At 39.7% G+C, this 19,774-nt stretch overlaps 1 protein-coding gene across 1 annotated transcript; it reads right to left on the bottom strand.

Moving 5' to 3' along the window:
• Nucleotides 1-745: 745 nt before the first annotated feature.
• hspa14 (heat shock protein 14) lies at nucleotides 746-9,952 on the bottom strand. Its single transcript, XM_010878474.4, has 13 exons — nucleotides 9,842-9,952; nucleotides 9,484-9,564; nucleotides 8,869-8,951; nucleotides 7,118-7,166; nucleotides 6,303-6,405; nucleotides 6,005-6,200; nucleotides 5,264-5,425; nucleotides 5,034-5,189; nucleotides 4,817-4,919; nucleotides 2,817-3,029; nucleotides 1,660-1,821; nucleotides 993-1,063; nucleotides 746-913 (listed from the first exon to the last, which is right to left on the bottom strand). Exons 1-13 carry the CDS (start codon nucleotides 9,896-9,898, stop codon nucleotides 835-837), a joined length of 1,515 nt encoding a protein of 504 aa, XP_010876776.2. The 5' UTR covers nucleotides 9,899-9,952; the 3' UTR covers nucleotides 746-834.
• Nucleotides 9,953-19,774: the final 9,822 nt, after the last annotated feature.

Here is a 19,774-nt window from a genome sequence, read left to right on the forward strand (position 1 = left end):
TTTAGGACCTTTCACCTGCAGGACCATTTGAGACCAACCACTTAGACTACCGCTGAAACGAAAGTGCATAAGGGCACAAACCATATAGGGACTGAAACGAAAGTGCATAAGGGCACAAACCATATAGGGACTGAAACGAAAGTGCATAAGGGCACAAACCATATAGGGACTGAAACGAAAGTGCATAAGGGCACAAACCATATAGGGACTGAAACGAAAGTGCATAAGGGCACAGATCATATAGGGACTGAAACGAAAGTGCATAAGGGCACAAATCATATAGGGACTGAAACGAAAGTGCATAAGGGCACAAACCATATAGGGACTGAAACGAAAGTGCATAAGGGCACAAATCATATAGGGAAGCTCATCCGAATGCTGTGCACATCAGGGTCTAGATCAGTAAATAGTTCAGCCTCATTCAAGAGTGGGAAAACGCTCACCTTTGATAGCAATTGGCACACTAAAAGTCTCTTCATAAATCCCAGTTTCAATGGTGCTGGCTGTTTACTCAGTCTAATTGTTGCATGTTATGTTAATATTTTGGTTCAGTACGATTTGGCATACATTAACGTAGAAAACCCCCTCTTTTGGAATATGGATTTATCTATGCAGCGCTGGCCAACCTGGACATGTTCCATAGCACTGTACACTTGGACCAGATGTAGGTCCTCCCTTGTTTAAACATTTTTTTTGTTTGACAAAATGACACCTTTTACTGTAGATAATACACAAGGAAACAAGATTAAGCTCAGTGTTTTTATTTATAATTCAACAAAAAAATTAGAGGTGAAAATGTACTGGTGGAACAGATGGTGTATTTGGGCTGTGAGATCAGGAGGCTGCTGGAATGCTGACAGCTTCATTCCTCCCACTGCTCTGTTCCACACAGTTAATGTGCAGAGACCCATCCCTGAAAAAAAAAATCACAGTTTAAATGAAGATACAGATGGCTGAAACCAGCGCAGTGGCCCGTTTGTTGGGTGTTTTACCTTTTCATCGTTACCACGGCGTCAATGTCATGGTTGCCATCCTCTTTAGTCTCCAAGTCTTTCAGAACAATCTGCAGATAAGTCAGGGTTTTAACAAACACAAAATTGGAAACAGCCAAGAGCTAGCCAGCCAAGCGCAAGCCAGAGTTTGAATAGCCTAAAAACATTAAATGTAGGCCTAGGGTAAGCTAACCATCACCTGATTCGTATTGAAATATGTGAAGGGTTAGCAAGGTTTGGTGTTCTTGTAAGAATCTAACTCCCTGTTGTGGGGTAATATCTAACCAATAAGTGGGCTTATAACATTGTATCTAGCAAATACTATCCACATGCTGCACAGGCAGCTGCCCGGGAATACAGAATACAGAACTGCTAACTGAATGATGTGCTGCCCCTGGTGGACAGGATGAAGTCAGACGGCTCCATTGCTTAGTGTCTCCAATTGAGTAAGACAAAAACAAAGTAGCTGGTAGTGTACTTAATATAGGCTAATCTAAAAAGGCAGTTTAGCATAAGATTACCCTGCATTCCCAAGAAAAATAAATAAAAGCAGTGTACTTGAATTACACTTTTTCACTGGTACATATCCAGGTTGTAAACAAACCAAGACATTCAAAATTAATGTCTAGCTTTCTTTGTAATGAGTAATCAGATGTAACAGTTGTACCTTAGCCAGTCTCTCCGGCTGTTGGGTGGACTTGTGGTAAAGCTCCAAACAGAGTGAGGGCAGGTGACCAGGACCAGACAGGATGTGATGTCGCCGAGCAGGAAGGGGTGTACCCGAGGGGAGGAGCACAGAGAACACCACAGCCCCGGATTCATCCACCTCCTATCATTCACACAGATAAGCTAATTAGAAGATGCCGTATTACTCAGCTGTCTCTCTGCACGTGTCTGCTTGCGTGTTCTCAATTTTAAGGGCTATATTGGCATGGGAAACATTTGCCAAACCTAGTGGGGGAAAGAAAAAGATACAGAAAAAGAACAAGCAAATTCTAAGTAAACATTAAACAAGTTTTAAAAAGACAAAGGCACTTTTACAATGGTGTAAGTATTTGCAAATATTTAAATGTGAGAAAGGAAAATAAAGAGATATGGATTAGGTTCACAGTCTTGTTTGTGCTCCACCGATTGTCTCAGGGCAGCAGGTCATAAATCTTTCAGCTGTGATTGGACATTCAGGTATTTCAACAGAGTTTCAGTATTTGATGTGATTCCTTGCGAGTCTATGACCTGAAGGCATTATGTCTCTAATGTGTTCATACATTAGGCACGAGGTCAGGAAGTGCAGCTCGGTTTCCACCTCATTTTGTTTTTGCACATTGGCTTCTGGATAACCAGGTCTGCCTATGGTGACCTTCATTATCAAGGCCATGTTCACTGAGTCTGGACATAGTGAAGGTTCTCTCAATTTGGGTCTGATACCTTGTCTGACAAGGTAGCGGTCCAATTAGCTTTGTTTTATGTTTGATTCCTTCTAATGTGTCAAATTGTTACCAGTTTGTCTTTTCATAATTTGGTTGGGCTCGACTATGTTCCTCTAAAAGCTCTTTTGGATTTTGAGGATTAGTGAGTATAGTCTCAATTATTTTTTGCTTAGAATTTTGAGAATACTTTTTGCAGAATTCTGCCTTCATATTCTCAATATGGAGTTTATCCCATGTAATTAAGTTTTGGTTGGTATGTGGACTCCAGACGTCACAATTATAAAGGGCAATGGGTTCTATGAATGACTGGAAGATTAAAGATTTTAATTGAGAGGTCAAGTTTTATTTTCTTTATCATGACGTGGACGTTTAGGCTGAGGCAGGTGTAGTTTCTTACCCTGAGTAAAATGTCCGAAGCACAAGCTTCCACAGTAACAGACTCAGGGGAGGGGTTAATCTCACGGCCGACTAGAAGCCCCGCCTCCATTGCTGCGCCAACAGCAATGACCTCATCTGGAGGAGCAGAGCTGAGCAGCTCTACATCAGCAAACAGATCTTTGATCATCTGCTGTAATCGAGGAATCCTTGCAGAACCCCCACATAGAACAACCTAGAACACACACAGTTAGAACCCTGCAGACAAAACCTTAGAAGAGCCTCCTAACACATTAAGTTGGGGACTGGCTAAGCATGGCATTCTGTTGTGCCCGGCTAATGTCACTAGTAGACCATCCAGCCATTTTTAGCCGGGTCATAGGTCAGCAAAACCTGGATGATGTCACTAGTAGACCAGCCATCTTTAGCAGGGTCATAGGTTAGCAATACCTGGTTGATGTTACTAGGGTCCTGTCCCAATATCCGCACTAAGTCCTAAGGTCTTCCGCGAAGTTCACACTTGGTAAAATTGTACTTAGAGGCGTAAGTGCGCAAGGGACCGAAACTGTTAAGAGTAGAATTGGGACAGTTCTGTACACGTCACTTCGGTTGGGCTCAGGAGACCAAAACATGGCGCTGGCTGTAGGTGTTCGCTGTACTCTTTCTAGAACCTATCAGAACTCACCACCAGTATATTATTAGCTATAATATTTGGTACAGATTTCTTCTCCATTGCTCATTGCCACAGTCGCCACTCCTCCTGGTGGTCCTACCTGCACCAAAACAACCGTTTTGCTTCCCCATTGGTTAGCGGTTTGAAACGTCATGACACCACAGGGATTCTGGGTAATAGCCTATAGCAAAGTCAGGTCTGATGCACACTTGCGGAAGGGGTGCATTCAGTGCGCAAGGAGGCGCTGATGATCACCCCTGGAGAACAACACTACAGAATTGGGACACCCTACTGTCTTGCATCGCTTAGTAAGAACGCGCAATTGAGGGGCACAAGGGCGCAAGTGCAGACATTGGGACAGGACCTAGTATACCGTCCAGCCATATTTAGCAGTGACCTGCGTGAACTTGGCCCCCCACCCAACACATCAGCAAAATAAGCTCACTTGTTTGTGCTGTTAAAATTCTGTACTGCTGACATTTTGGGGATATAAAAAAATATTTTATAGGTCATTCTGAGGTTACTCAGCCCCCCCAATATAATATTTTATATTTCATCTTAATAAAATTGTTGCATTCACTTTATTGCTACATAGCCATTGTGCCTTTCCAAGTATCAACGGACACAGCGAGGCTCACAGGATTTGTGGAATGTAACAATCTCCAAGGTAAATGTTTTAACTTATGCTGTTGTGAATATTTTCCTGCAGAAAAACAGCCATAAGATCCATGTTATGTCATAAATACACATGCTATGTTTTTCAATGTATTGATTTTGTCATACATTTTTAATAATCTTATTACCTAAATTGTAAGAATGTTTTATCAATGGGTTTCCATTTTTTGACCAACAGTTTCAAGTGTATATCTCTGTATTTAATTGCACATTAGTGTTGGCTACTTTTGTGTATCAATTTAACTATATTTGTATATTATGTGCTGTATATTGTTATATGTATGTATTAATTTTATGCTCATTAACATGGTGCCTCTTAAGTGTTCATGCACAGTAATGTGTCTCTAGACGACCCAACATTTAATCTGTAGCTGTGTGTGTGTATATCTATCCGTATATGTGGAAACTGATGACTACATGAATTAACCAAAAATACTTTAACTTCTGAAATTGAATTAGTGTATTATCGAACATCCATTAACACAAAAATGTAACTTTTTAAAAGGGGAAAATTCCCCATTATTGAGCAGGTTTTAAGTGAATTTGGAGCATGTTCAGGGGCTGAGTGAATAAAAAATTATAGCAGCACAAACGATTAAGCTTATTTTGCCAAAGATTGCATTGGTTGGAGTGCCAATTCACCCATATTTAGCAGGATCATTGGTCAGCAATACCTGGTTGATGTCACTGGTAGTGAGGCCAGTCATCTCCAGCAGGATTTTGATTGGTTGAACGCTCTTGTTGAATAAAGAAGAGCAAAGCAGTTCAAAACGAGCCCTGAGGATAGAACAAATAATTTTACTGTGAACAGGGGATTATGAGTAGTGGAAGTGAGTGAACAGGTGATTATAAATAGTGGAGGGTACAGGCAATTATGGGTAGTTGATTTACCTGGAGACATTGCAGTCAAAGTCCATGCCGTCATGTAGCGAGTCAACAAAGCAGTTAGCTGAGCCGAGCGTGGAGAGAGAATGTTTGGCCATATCTGCACCGTTCATCAGCTTCAGCATCGCCCTCGCATTACCACTCACATCCTGCTTAAACGACCTACACAAACAATAGCAATATGTTACAAGTGATTTTTCATCTAACCCCAACCCCCAGTGCCACTGTGGTTTTACCGTTTAAACTCTGCCGCCAGGTGTTGAGCCAGAGCGGCTGTGAAGCTCTCTCCTCCGATGCTGTGGTCTGTGTGTGTATTTAGAACCCGGAACATTCCACCATTCACCTGGAGCACCGTCACACTCAGGGATGTACCACCTAGCTTGTAAACCAGAACATGGCTATACACCGAAGCGAGCAAACACACACACACACACACACACACACACACACACACACACACACGAGTTGGAAATGCTGCATAAAGACTAGGGATGCAGCAGAACATCGTGCCCACGGTTTGGTACGTGCAACAGTCATTTGTATGAATAACATCATGTTAGAAGTGTTTCTACTCGAGTAGACAACAATGGAAAGACTGTAAACAAAGTACAGTCTTCTTCATATTGAACTCTGAATCTAAAATGTTCCCACATAGCAGATTTAGAAGACAGCGATGCCTCTTCAAATTTGCTTCTCTGTCTCGCTAGCGCTCACTCGCCATTGGCACGATGGATACAATATATATGTTTTTAGTTTCCCCTCTCTTCATGGAGCACCTTTAGAGAGGTTTCCTACTGAGATGTAATTGCAAATCGTCTATTGGTTGTTTAAGGGGGAGGTGGTTGGTCACTGCGATTGACACTTTGAGACACTGCTGTGGAGTGAAGTTTGTCAGCCCTCAGGAGCCCCCTAACAGGCGACTGAGGGTCGCCCGCATACCCATCAACCCGGCCGCCCTCAGTCCACCCACTCTTTACCTCTTTCCAGAGGGACAGTCCTGTCCAATGCCATACGCCAGAAGAGCAGCAGCCGGCTCGTGGATCAACCTCAAAACCCGGAAACCGGCCGCCTCTGCAGCCTCTCGAAGAGCCACCTTTTGAGCATGTGCAAACTCAAAGGGGACCGTGATGACGGCCTCGGTGACAACAGCACCTAGGGCTGACTGAGCAGTCTCTATGGAAACAACAGCAAATAAAGACACCTCAACAAAAGGTGTGTGCCTGTAACTTTTCATCCATCCATAACAGGGCTGTGTGTGTGTGTGTGTGCGCTAACCTTTCATCTTGTGTAAAATGAGTCTGGCAATGTCCTGAGGAGCCACATGTCTGCTGGTCTCTCCAGTCATCTCGTAGAAAGGCTGCTCCCCTTTGTTTATTAGCTGACACACAGAAACGACACACACAAATGACAAACAGATTAACAACACAGAGGAACACACAGATTAACAACACAGAGGATCACACTCTCTGGTCACTGAATATTTCATCTGTTAACTGCATATGTCACATTTATCACATGACTCGTTAGGCAGAGAAAAGCAGTTGCTAGCAATCATTGTTTACTTCAAGTTCAAAAGGTTTTTGTCATTTGCAATAAGTTATGGCAATGAAATGCTTGGTCAACTGGGTCAGTGTACTGGTGAAGGGACGGATCAAATAGGCCGATAGATGGAATCAACTGGGTCAGTATACTGGTGAAAGGATGGATCAAATAGGCCGACAATTTTGCAATCTAAATATTTTGCAAAATAAATTGTCTATAAAATTAACTGCAATCTGGCAGCCCTAGGTGTAACCTATATGCTCAGTTCGCAAAGATTGTGAAGAGTTCATTCTCATGACTAATTTAAATAAAAAACATTTGTTTGTATCATAGAGTTTGTGTTTTTTATTGCTGTTTTAATGTAGGCTATTATATGGCTATTTAAGACATATGTCCGGCAGCTGCTCTATATGGCCGGAATTCTGGAATAAATAAACTTACCTTGCCTGTAATAGGGGGCATTCTGGTTCCTATTAGTCACTGTAATGGGGGTACTCTGGTCATTGTAGTTACTGGAATAGGTGGAACTCCAAAGTCAATATACTTACAGGACATTTACTCTCAGCTTTATGTTTCTGCACCTCAGGATCCTTGAAGCTGCCAACCACAAGAGAAAGGTGTTAAAGGGATGTAAAACATTTTACATTTAGGACTGGAACATCTTTATCGATTAGTTGGGTCTACACAAGACACAGCAAAAAAGGGAGGGAAGTTGTTTACGAACAAAAACGTTAAAAAGTATGGGACCAATGAGAACTGATTAATTAACCCATTAGTGTCACATTTAGAGTCCTATATTTCTCCACAAGAAACGTTGAGGCATTTAAATGCATTACAATTTCCATTAACATTTACAGTATCAGTCAAAAAAGTCTCTCAACCAGCTTCATTATACCCTGGAATGCTTTTCCAAGAGTCTTGAAAATTACACAATGGTAACCTGTTTTTATTTGTTTTATAACTACTGCCTACATTTGATTTAGTTAAGGCATTGTAAAATGATATGAAAAACACTGAAAACTTTATTTTAAATAACACTTGATTTTTTTCTGGGATTGACATATTTTCTCTCTTGTTAATCCGTGTAGTAATCAACATATTCATCAAGTACCAGAATAGTTGTTCGTTGTAGCCCTATTTACATTAGTTTCCTACACGGATGTACCGATTTACATTAGTTTCATACAGAATAGTTGTTAGTTGTAGCCCTATTTACATTAGTTCCTTGTCCACATCAGACATGTAATATAATTATTACCAGGGTAATTGGTGTGTAGGCAATTAGCCTATTGATATTAGGCATCAACTATCCAAAAACAACTAATATAGGCTCCCTAGTTAGTTAGCAGTCTTTATTATCCCTGAGGGGCAATTTGTTGCACATTCAACTATCAACACAATTAACTCCCCCAACACCACGCAACAATACACACACAAAAAACAATTACTTTGTGTAATTCAGAAGCCCAATAGCAGCAGTGATAAAACAATTACTTTGTGTAATTCAGAAGCCCAATAGCTGCAGGGATAAAATAATTCTTAAATCTGTTGGTCCTGCATCTTAGTAGGTTTTATTTGTGACCAGATGGAAGCAACCTGAACTCTCTGAACAAGGTGTGACTAAGGTCAGTAAGATTGACTGGGCTTTCTTTGTAACTCTGACTTTATACAGTTGGGAGAGGTAAGCTAACAATTCCCTCCAACCAATTTCTATTTTTCATGGACAAAACCCAAACCAGAAAGTAAGAGAATGTTAAAATTGACTCAATAAAACATTCTGAAAAGTGGTGTTGACATTAAAACATCTAAGCTTCCGATAAAAATACACACTCTGATTGGCCTTTGCACAACATCCATATTTGGTTCAAAGTTTAACTTATCAATTATTGTTCCCAGATACTTCAACATCAACATCCTGGCCATAAATACCAGCGGGATGAATTCTTCCTAAAATCAATTATAAATTTGTTTTAGACTTGCCCAAGAAGGGGTGTTTCCACCATCAACCACCGGACCGTAGTCAGTTTCATAATTTCTGAGCAGGGACACAACGATGGAATCATCTGCAAACTTGATGATATATCTGCCCTCAAAATGACACTGACACTCATTTGTATGTAAAACAAGTAAAAGAGCTTGTTTCCATGATGCTACACACACGTCCCTCAATCCCACACCACAACTTTCTCTTGACTTTTCTGCCACACATGCTAATGTAACTTCAAATATCTTGTACGTTATGTTAAAGTTATATTTCTCATGTAAAATGGCTCGACACACAGAGGCAGGACTGACTCACCTCCTCCCCAGTACCTGTTTCACTTTAACCACAGTGTTGGCAGCATTACGAACACGCCCATGCTTGGCTGCAATGCCCACAATCTGCAGAACCAAAAGGGAACAAAGGGGATGAGGAGAGAGAGAAAACTGAGATCCACCTAAAGGGTCACTGTGGAATCCTGTAGTATTAGCTAGTCCAAGGTGGTTTTGGGTGGGTGGGGGGGTAGTATTAGCTAGTCCAGGGTGGTTTTGGGTGGGTGGTGGGGGGGGGGGTAGTATTAGCTAGTCCAGGGTGGTTTTGGATGGGGGGTAGTATTAGCTAATCCAGGGTGGTTTAGGTTGAGAGGAATAATACTGCGAGTGTTAACAGCGAGAATGAGTAGAGTACATGTCAATGCAAACTAATTGACTGACGGGCAAGATAGTTTAATTAGGGAACGTTAACTATATCATCTACTGTGCGGCTTTAATTTCTGCTAGTAGTACAGTAAAAATCGTACATTTGGCCCTTTAAATATAAAGAATTCCCAAGTGTAACACTTAGGGAACCACCACTTCTAAAAGTTTAGTTAACCAATAGTTCATGCTTCTTGGGATACTTGTTGAAGATGTAATAATACTAGCTGTAGCATACCTGCTCAGTATCCCTATACGCCACCACGGCAGGAGTCACTCGGTCTCCGGCGTCATTGGCGACCACCTCCGCTCGGCCATCCTATACCACATTATATATACTGCAGTCAAAAAACTTCCAAATTGGAAATCCTAACAGGTTAAAAAAATACTTCAAGTCATACAAATTCCTACTTTTAAGCTAACTTTTAAAGTTAGAAAGATGGCAGACAAATGAATCGTATGATAAGGTTAGACAGCTAGCTTACTAGGTTAAACGTAGCTAGGCAAATAACAATGGCAAGCATGTTTGGCCGCTGGATCTCTGACATTCGGTAACTAAATAACAAGTACTAAAGAAAGTCCATACAACGCAATACCTTGAAAATAGCGACACAAGCACATGTGTATCCGAAATGCACACCAATCGCAGCCATGCTTCTTGGAAATTTTAAAGCGGATGCTGAACCGTGCTGAACAGCTGTGGAAACAGAAAGGTTAAAGTTCATTTTCATTTCAACCAACCCAAGCAGCTCCTGAAGATACTGACTTGACATCTAGCCAATCTGAGACGATGTCTACAACCAAACAAAATACCCTTCCTTTTTGTTAGATAGTAGTTGGTACTGTTGGGTAGTGCAGTTCTTTTGTTGGTTGTACCGGTTAATAATGTCTCTGCCACCCACTCCCTGACGAGAGCTGCTCAAGCCTGATATAACGTAGCAATATAGGCGTAGCAATTGCATAAGGATGCATGCAAGTACATGCATTCATATAAAAATACTTTATGTGCAGCTAAAAGGTGAGAGAAAATAAAATAACGTTGACCCCAACCAGCTGCCATGGTAGTTGAGATTTTTTAACATTTCAAACATAGTGAAGGCAGATCTGCACTTAAAGGGACCATATGTTAGATTTATGTCTGTACACAAACATAAATGTCCAGAAAACATGTGCAGTTCATATTTTAAGTTAATATTTCGAATATTTTCTTGTACAAAATGGTTCCACCTGGCAGGCGGGCACCATCTCATCAAGCCACCTGCTAAGATATATGCTGTACTGCACCCAAAACCCTGCTGAGAAATAATGGTCATTTAACGATTTGCCTATTTCTCTCATACAGATATGAATGTCAGCATTCATATTGTCATGAGACCCTTCTCATAATCTTATCCCAGCCATGCACTGTTTCTATAAATTGATGAATTTTAGGGAGTTAAATAATTATATACACCATGAAATATACCGGTCACTTTCATCCATCGAAATTGGAATACTGTTTTGTGATTGGTGAATCGACTTCATTGGCGCATAGGCATCAACATGTCTGCACTGGATGTCTTGGTGAGGAAAATGCTTTCTACTGCAGATGAAACTCAAACTGCCAAAGATATTACAATCTGGACGCCCATTATTCGAAATTCCGGTTGAATTGATTCAACGTCTAGGACTAGCAGCATTGCAATCGGAGCTCTCTGTGCGTGCATATGTAGTTAGATGTGCCTCAATATTCGTAAATATATATTAAAAAATCCGTGCGCATATTCATCACAACTCACAAATTAAAATAGGATTTGTAAATGTGAAAATAATATTTTGTAAATAAAAACATTGTCTGCTAATATGTAAACATGTTTCACAAATATAAATACAATTTGTGATTATGTAAAAACATATTTCGCAAATAAAACACAAATCTGTAAAATATTTACAACTGTTGCTTAACATTTACAAATCTTAATTTTATTTACGGATCAGAATTTTATATTTACAAATTTTTTAGACACATTTTCCTTAGGTCGACAAGTTCTCGTTTGCTTCGTTTCAGTCAGAGGGCACGCTTGGTGGGGACGTATGGAATATCCGGACTGGAGCCTGGTATATTGGAGTCTATAAGTAGCTAGGACACGTTACACAAATGCAGTCATTTGTGTAACAATATTTGACTGCATCACCAATGGGTAATACAACGCCGAGCGTGTTTTAAAAATTCAAGGAAACTAACTTAAGCACAGTTATGTCAGCCTATATCTGGTTGGCTAACTAGCCAGCTAGTAGGCTACTAAAGTAATGAAGTTATCTAACCTAGGGTTGCCACCCGTCCCGTATAATACAGGATCGTCCCGTATTGAAAAATAAAATGCACTGTCCCTTACAGAATCAATACGGGGGGCGATTCTTTTCATGCACACCCTACGTTAAGCTTAGATTGCCACGAAAACTTATAAAACCAAAAGAGTTTCATGAAAAAGTACAACAGTATTTAATCAGAATGAGCGTCATTGTTGCCCTGGTTACGGAGACTCACACGCACGGTAACAGCAGTGCGGTTCTCCCTGATACACAAGTTGACAATTCTGTAAGAAGAAGATACGACCCTCCGCACGCACGAGCTGTGTGTGTTTGTGTGAGAGAAATTTAAGTCAAGTCACTTTTATTTATATAGCACATTAAAAAACAACAGGAGTTGACCCAAAGTGCTTTACAGTCGAGTAGGTACGTGCAGGCGCTAGAACAAACGTTCTGGACGGGCTTTTGATTGCCATGGACGGGCACATTTGTCCTACTTATCAACATAGAATAGTAGCTAAAGCACGAAGGACGGAAAGCAAATAGTCTTTGCATGCATTGCTTGCTGAGGCTATATAATAGCAAAATAAAGAGCTGTCAATCACATTTGAAAGCTTTAGTAACTGCAGTAGTTACACATTATTTGTAGCTTAAAGCAGACCTTCGATCCGACCGCATTTGCAGATGAAGGCAAGACAGCTAGCCTACATTCCCAACAGTTATTAGTGAAGTACCGTATTGGGAAGCATTACCCAAACTATTTTTGGGGGGCAAAGAATTCTTGCTGGGAGGCAATGCCCCTGTGCCACCGGGTCTGTATACATGATTAAGGGAATAATACATAAAAGGCAACTATACATAATAGAATACAACAGTACATATAATACATATAGGGCAAGACTAAAATGGAAAACACTTAAGACAACTAAAATGATGTGAAATCAAATTAATAAGAAGTCAAAAGAAACCGAATAAAACCAACAACAGATTAAAACACAGTAAGAGGATGTTAAAAATAAGTAGAGTGGACTTGACAAAAACCAAGGGACAACATCAGACTGAACTAAAAGCAAGAGAAAAAATGTGTGTATTTAAATTTGATTTAAAATTGCAAAGGTGGAATGGGACTTAATGTGGGATGGGAGACTATTCCAGAGCATGGGAGCAGCTACGGACAAAACTAGGCTACATCATCCTTCCTGGAGGGTGGGTTCTTGCTTCTTCCAAATCTTCCAAATAGTTTATTTTGAAAGACCAAACATCTTGCCCATGTCTATGATCTGATGTTTTAATCCTTAATATAATTGATGCAACTGTTCTTTACTCTTATTTACTCATATAAATGATGAATAGAAATGCATACAATTTGGTGCATAGAAATTCACCAGAATGCCGGAATTGAAGCATCTGACACTCTCACATTGGGGAGGACCCCCAGAACCTGCTTCATTTGTGTCCCCCGGATTTGGGGCCACTGGCAAGGTGTCCCACACAAGGTGTCCCACACAAGGTGTCCCACACAAGGTGTCCCTTATTTTTCCACATGGAAGGTGGCAACTCTAATCTTACCCCACAGCATGATATGTTGTTGACTTGCACAGCTGCATTTGGTTCATTCAGTATGAGTCTTGCACATCTAGCTAGTGTTAGTGGTTATACAATTGTGCTCATAAGTTTGTATACCCTGGTTGAATTGTGCAATTTTGGCATTGATTTTGAAAATATGATTGATCATGCAAATAAAATGTTCTTTTATTTAAGGATAGTGATAATGTGAAGCCATTTATTATCACATAGTTGTTTGGATGCTTTTTAAATCATAATGATGAACAGAAATCATCCAAATGGCCCTGATCAAAACAAAAACCCTTTTATGTTTGACCTTGTTACAGACAGAAAATGTGACACACAGGTTAAAATGGCAATTAAAGGGTCATTTCCCACACCTGTGGCTTTTTAAATTGTAATTAGTGTCGAAAAAGGTGAAGGTTCTGGAGTGGCCATCACAGTCTCCTGACCTTAATATCATCTAGCCACTCAGGGGAGATCTCAAACGTGCAGTTCATGCAAGAATGGAAGATGACATCAGGCATTCTCAAAGCAAAGTTTATATTTTTTAATACAAGGATACTCCAATATGTAATTACTAATTTGAATTCATGGGGATTAAATAGAGTATTTTGTACACTCATACTGACAAAGTGATGTCAAACAAAGACATGATTCATAACAAAGAAATATAATTACAATAATAAAAGCAATATTAATAACTATACAGTGTATTTTATGTTATGGTCTCCTCTTTGAGAAAGAATCTTTAGTTCCTGATGACTTGGAGATTATTTTAGGAGTTTAAAGACGGTCCATAATTTGGTAGTGGTGGCAAAGAGGATGGTCGTTAAAACACGTTGTTGAAAAAAGAAGGACAGAGAAGCAGGGTAATGTGATTGATGAATCTTTTTTGTGCAATTAAGTAACAGTATAGAATCAATGGTAAGAACACTGAGATTCAGGTACTGTCAGCAAAGATCAGTACAGTATAGTTCATGCATTTAGTAAATTTAACACTTTGAATATTGGGGAATGTCATTCTAAAAATACTGCAAAGGAACTGAAGAGTGTTCACCTATTTTTTTTTGATTTAGTGCTGTGATAGAAATTGAAGGACATTGTGAGGGTACAATGACACAAGCTACAATAGGAGGGAAACAAAGACAAATACAAACACATTATATTATAGAGGTTACTCCTGATAAAAAAATCAAATATTCCAGTTTGTTTTAAAGTTAAAGCATCTTGGGAACCCTTCTCAAATAACCTGTGAAAGCCAGAAGTGCACTGAGTGTTGTGCAGTATAAATAATTATATCTCTGATTGGATGTGTAATGAAAGGTTGACAAGTGGCGACCAATACTTGCCGAATAAAAAGTACATACACTTCTAACAAACTAAAGATGTAGGTGAACCATCATGTTGGTGTACTATCACTCTGTACTTACATTCTGAGGACTAACACATGCATACAGTTTTCCTTATATAACAAAATAAAGTTAAAGACTCATACTAAATGAAAAGAATGCACCTGTGCAAGTCAACAACATACCGTTATCTAGTCTGTCGCGTGGTGGGGTTAGATACCTGGCTTCATTACTTCAGTTAAGCAACAGTAGCCTACTAGCTGGCTAGCTAGCCAAACAGATGTAGGCTGACATAACTAACTGTGCTTAAGTTAGTTGCCTTAAGTCGAAAACACTCTCAGCGTTGTATTACCCATTGGTGATGCAGTCATTTGCTGAAAATATACCCATACCCATCTTCTTCCGCTTATCCGGGGCCGGGTCACGGGGGCAGCAGTCTAAGCAGAGATGCCTAGACTTCCCTCTCCCTAGACACTTCCTCCAGCTCTTCCGGGGGGACACCGAGGCATTCCCAGGCCAGCCGGAAGACATAGTCCCTCCAGCGTGTCCTAGGTCTTCCCCGGGATCTCCTCCCGGTGGGACAGGCCCTGAACACCTTCCCAGGAAGGCGTTCAGGAGGCGTCCGAAACAGATGCCCAAGCCACCTCAGCTGACCCCTCTCGATGTGGAGGAGCAGCGGCTCTACTCTGAGCTCCTCCCGGGTGACCAAGCTTTTCACCCTATCTCTAAGAGATCGCCCAGCCACCCTGTGGAGAAAGCTTATTTCGGCCGCCTGTATCCGGGATCTTGTCCTTTCGGTCATGACCCAAAGCTCATGACCATAGGTGAGAGTAGGAACTTAGATTGACCGGTAAATTGAGAGCTTTGCCTTGCGGCTCAGCTCTTTCTTCACCACGACAGACCAATACATCGACCGCATTACTGCAGAAGCTGCACCGATCCGTCTGTCAATCTCCCGTTCCATCCTTCCCTCACTCGTGAACAAGACCCCTAGATACTTAAACTCCTCCACTTGAGGCAGGCACTCTCCACCAACCTGAAGTGGGCAAGCCACCCTTTTCCGATTGAGGACCATGGCCTCGGATTAGGAGGTACTGATTCTCATCCCCACTGCTTCACACTCGGCTGCAAACCGTCCCAGTGCATGCTGAAGGTCCTGGTTTGAAGGGGCCAACACGACAGCATCATCCTGAAAATATTGTTATACAAAATATGCGTTATACTCACATTTCAAGAAAAACGTGTCATAGCTACCTATAGACTTCAATCTACCAGGATCCAGTCCTGATTTTCAATAAATCCCACCAAGCGAGCCCTCTGAAACCACCTTTGTGGACTGAAGGAAAATGTCTCAAAAATTTGTAAATATACAATTTTGATCCGTAAATTAAATTCAGTAAATTAAATTCAGTAGATTTGTAAATGTTAAGCAACAGTGTTTTATTTGCAAAATATGTTTTTAAATTTTCACAAATTGTATTTATATTTGTAAAACTTATTTTTGCAGATAATGTTTTCATTTACAAAATATATTTTCACATTTACAAATGGGTGGAGTAAAACACCAGCAACAATTGCAAATACTCAGTGCCCCTTGATTTTTTTGCATATAATTACTCTATCCACTTTCCTGAACATTTCCTACAATACATTCACTGCGGCGTATAGAATAGTTTTTTCTGTACAGGGCAATATGTATTTAATATCCATTAAGTTACATTGTGGAAAAAGAGGGTGTGGAAATATTGTGTTGCTTGATGTAGCACACTGTTCCACATGATTAGACAGGTTTGTCTTACTCTACACATTCTCCTGGACATTTCCTACATTGCTTTCTCTGTGGAATATTGAATAGTTTATGAGCTATGAGGCAATATGTATTCCCTATTCTGTCATTGGCATTGTCTGAATGTTACCCTTGGAACGTGTTTAACACCCACTTTTTATCGAAATTAGTCTTAAATATTATCATATTTGAACTGTCAATGTTTTGAGAGGTACATGTTCTCAAACAATTAATAAACTCAATTTGTCTCAGTTTTTAAGTAATTCGTTGGTCTCTTTTATTTTGGAAAATTCCAGATTTTCGTGACCCGGAAGTGTTTCTTTAATGTTGCTCACAAGACGCTGATGAAGTGTTGTTGTTTCTTATTTGAAGTGGTCTTTCCTTCTTTCAACAGTACAAGTTCAGGACAGGTTAAGAGTCAAAACGAAGCTCGACAATGAAAGAAACGCGTTACTAGAAAACGTGACCAATGGTTGGGATATCGAGTTATAACTAACTGTCGATTATTTGTTTTACACGTCCATTTTAATAGAATCAAGTAAACCAGTTAAGGTAGGTTTTCGTGCAGTAGTTCGTTGAAATGTATTACCATAGTGTTTATATTTCACTGAGATAGCGATGATTTAGTGCTACTATCATTCACTCCTTGGAATACCGAACGCACCTTATTAAATAGTAGCACAAAGAGTTATGGCATATTATAATTTCTCATCCCTATGTATGCCAATGTCTAAGTGGATATTGTCATTTTTGAAACTCGGCAAGGAGCAGGATTAAGTATATGAATCATTATGATTATGTTTTACAACGTATGTTTGAGATAGCCGGTAATGCTTCGCCTGCGGACAGTGCTAGCAAGCTCAGCACATGGTGAACGTGGCTGCGTTGATAAAAGTCAGTAGACACGAAACCGTTTTACAGTTATGCTTTAAAATGGACAATGTTGATGGTGTACTGTAGTGCCCACATGACATGACCAATTGTGTAACATGCCGAATGCTATAACTATGGTGCAGACATAGATCTTGCTTTCTCTATACTTTTGTAACTCTAAAGATGTATGTGCCTGATGACATTTATGCTAAGTACAACGCAAACCTAACAAAAACTGCCTGGGGCACTAACGACGACGTCACCTTCGTATGGTAATGAGGGAACTTTTTCAAAATAAAAGCCCGCATGTCAAAGAATTACACTGTGGAATTCCATAATTGTAACCATAGGCATTTTTATCTGAGTGCCAGAGATATTCTCCATTTAAACTTTCTTGCCGGTCCGTCTATCAGTTTGCAGTGACTTGTAATCTTGTTATACTCACTGCACAATGCAGCACTATCCTTTGCAACATAAATCACTCTGGATTAGATAATACATCTCGAGTACAGTTCGCTAAGGGAAGATGAGTAAGAGATAAGTCGTTATTTTTTTTTAGAGGCAAGATTCTACAGTGCCCCTTTAAAACCATCATATTCTTTTAAGTTGGCTACAATTCACTGTCTTTATAATAAATAAAGGCTTGGGCACATGTAAGTGCTTGGATTATGCCCAGACACAAGACAAATTAGCACCTTGTCCAAATTAGTGATTGTCACGTTCACACTGACTACTGCTCAACAGAAAACAAATGGTTAAGGGCCGACAAAGTACAGCTATCATGCTTCTAACATTATAGTGTTAAGATAAATTAATGGATTGTTTTATGTTTATATTGTGTCCAGTTTTATATATTTAAATATTTCGTTGTTGTGTTGGCTTTGAGGTCATTACAATAGAATTTGTCAGAGGTTAGAGCTTCAGCCATATCATAAGGACATGAGCAGACCAATTGCTGTAGTTTTGAAAGTTAAATGTTTTTCCATTCTTGATTGATATATGACTGCAGCTGCTCAACAGTTCCAGGTCTCCTTTGTTGTATTTTTTGTTTCATAATGCACCTTATTGTTTTCAATGGGTGACAGGTCTTTTACTACTGAGTCGTGCTGTGGAAATACATGCAGAATGTGGTTTGACATTGTCTTGCTGAAATAAGCAAGGCCTTCCTTGAAAAATACATTGTCTGGATGGCAGCACATGTTGTTCCAAAACCTGTATATATTGTTTAGCATTAATGGTGCCTTCACAGATGTGCAAGTCACCCATGTCCACTAATGCACCACTATACCTAGGGCTGTAAGAATTATGATATTTTAGTTGACGATTGTTGCACAAATAATTGCGATTATCTGTAAGTGGCCAGTTGTATATCGGACACATTATTCAGTAAGGGGCCAGTTGTATAAAGGACACTGAATTCAGTAATGGGCCAGTTTCATGCAGAATACGGTATTCCGTAAGGGGCCAGTTGTACGGTCAATTTACAAAATGCTGTTGATAGGAAATGGGTATACTCGATATATTTTGTCGCTTATCTTTATCTAGGGCAACAGTAATTTTGGAGTAAGTAACTCTAACAGTGTTCTGTAATATAGAAATCTATGTCACAGCTATCCCTTACATAAGCTTTATAAAATCTATCCTATATGCAGACATGCCATTTAATGTGGAGATCAAGGCAAAGGTGAGCAACGCATCACAGCTGGCAGACAGAGTCAGCCAACTAAGTCAATCAGAGGGTACAGTGATCCACCAGCAGGATACCTTTTTCAACTGCAGCGTTGGACGGCTTAAACTACGCAATCTGATGGTACACACAGAGACATACGGTGCCCTTCAGAACTATTGGCACCGTCGGGTAATATTAACAGAAAAGGCTGTGAAACAATGGTCCAGTTGCTTCCTACTTCTTTCTCTCTAGAATAATATGAATCTAACCGTTGAGTTAAACTAGATAATAACCCTTGTATTTATACCCTGGGGATGTCATGGATGACCACTCAAGAGTTCCCCAAGACAGATTCATTTAAAAAATGTTTCAATTTGATTGTGTTTATAAGATTTTTCAATGATTGTGCCACACAAGTCATTTATTATTATTATTATTATTATTACAAATGTATTTTTCTCTAAAACATTTTAACCCAATTAAAGGTTAGATTTAAAAAAAAAATTAAGATCAAGCTGATAAACAACAATAACATTTCTTCATAGCCTTTTTTGTTAATATTCCATTTCCTTTTGTTTCATAATTTATTTTAAAACTCTTGACACTTATCAATTATAGTAAGGTGACATTGCTTTCATGTTGGAAAATATTTGTAAGAAAGAAAATGTTACTTGCATAAGTATTTAACTTCCACACGAATATTTGGTAGAACCACCTTGAAAACTGCAATAACGGCTTTATTTCTTTTGAGATACAGTTGTGCTTGTGAGTTTGCATACCCTGGCAGAAATTGTGAAATTATGGCATTGATTTTGAAAATATAACTGCTCATGCAAAAAACTGTCTTTTATTTAAGGATAGTGATCATATGAAACCATGTATTATCACATAGTTGTTTGGTCTTTTTAAATCATAATGAAAACAGAAATCACCCAACTGGCCCTTAGCAAAAGTTTACATACCCTTAGGGATAGCTAACCCTGTTTGGCCTTAT

The sequence above is a fragment of the Esox lucius genome, chromosome 14 (genome assembly GCF_011004845.1).
Source record: "Esox lucius isolate fEsoLuc1 chromosome 14, fEsoLuc1.pri, whole genome shotgun sequence".
Taxonomy (NCBI): Eukaryota; Metazoa; Chordata; class Actinopteri; order Esociformes; family Esocidae; genus Esox; species Esox lucius.

Bases quoted from the DNA above. Each gene is read 5' to 3' on its own strand.
- hspa14 (XM_010878474.4), bottom strand. From the start codon at position 9,898: ATGGCTGCGATTGGTGTGCATTTCGGATACACATGTGCTTGTGTCGCT. The intron at 9,565-9,841 runs GTATTGCGTTGT...AATGTGGTATAG, and splicing joins CTTGTGTCGCTATTTTCAAG to GATGGCCGAGCGGAGGTGGT. The intron at 6,406-7,117 runs GTAAGTATATTG...TCTGTGTGTCAG, and splicing joins AAGCTGAGAGTAAATGTCCT to CTAATAAACAAAGGGGAGCA.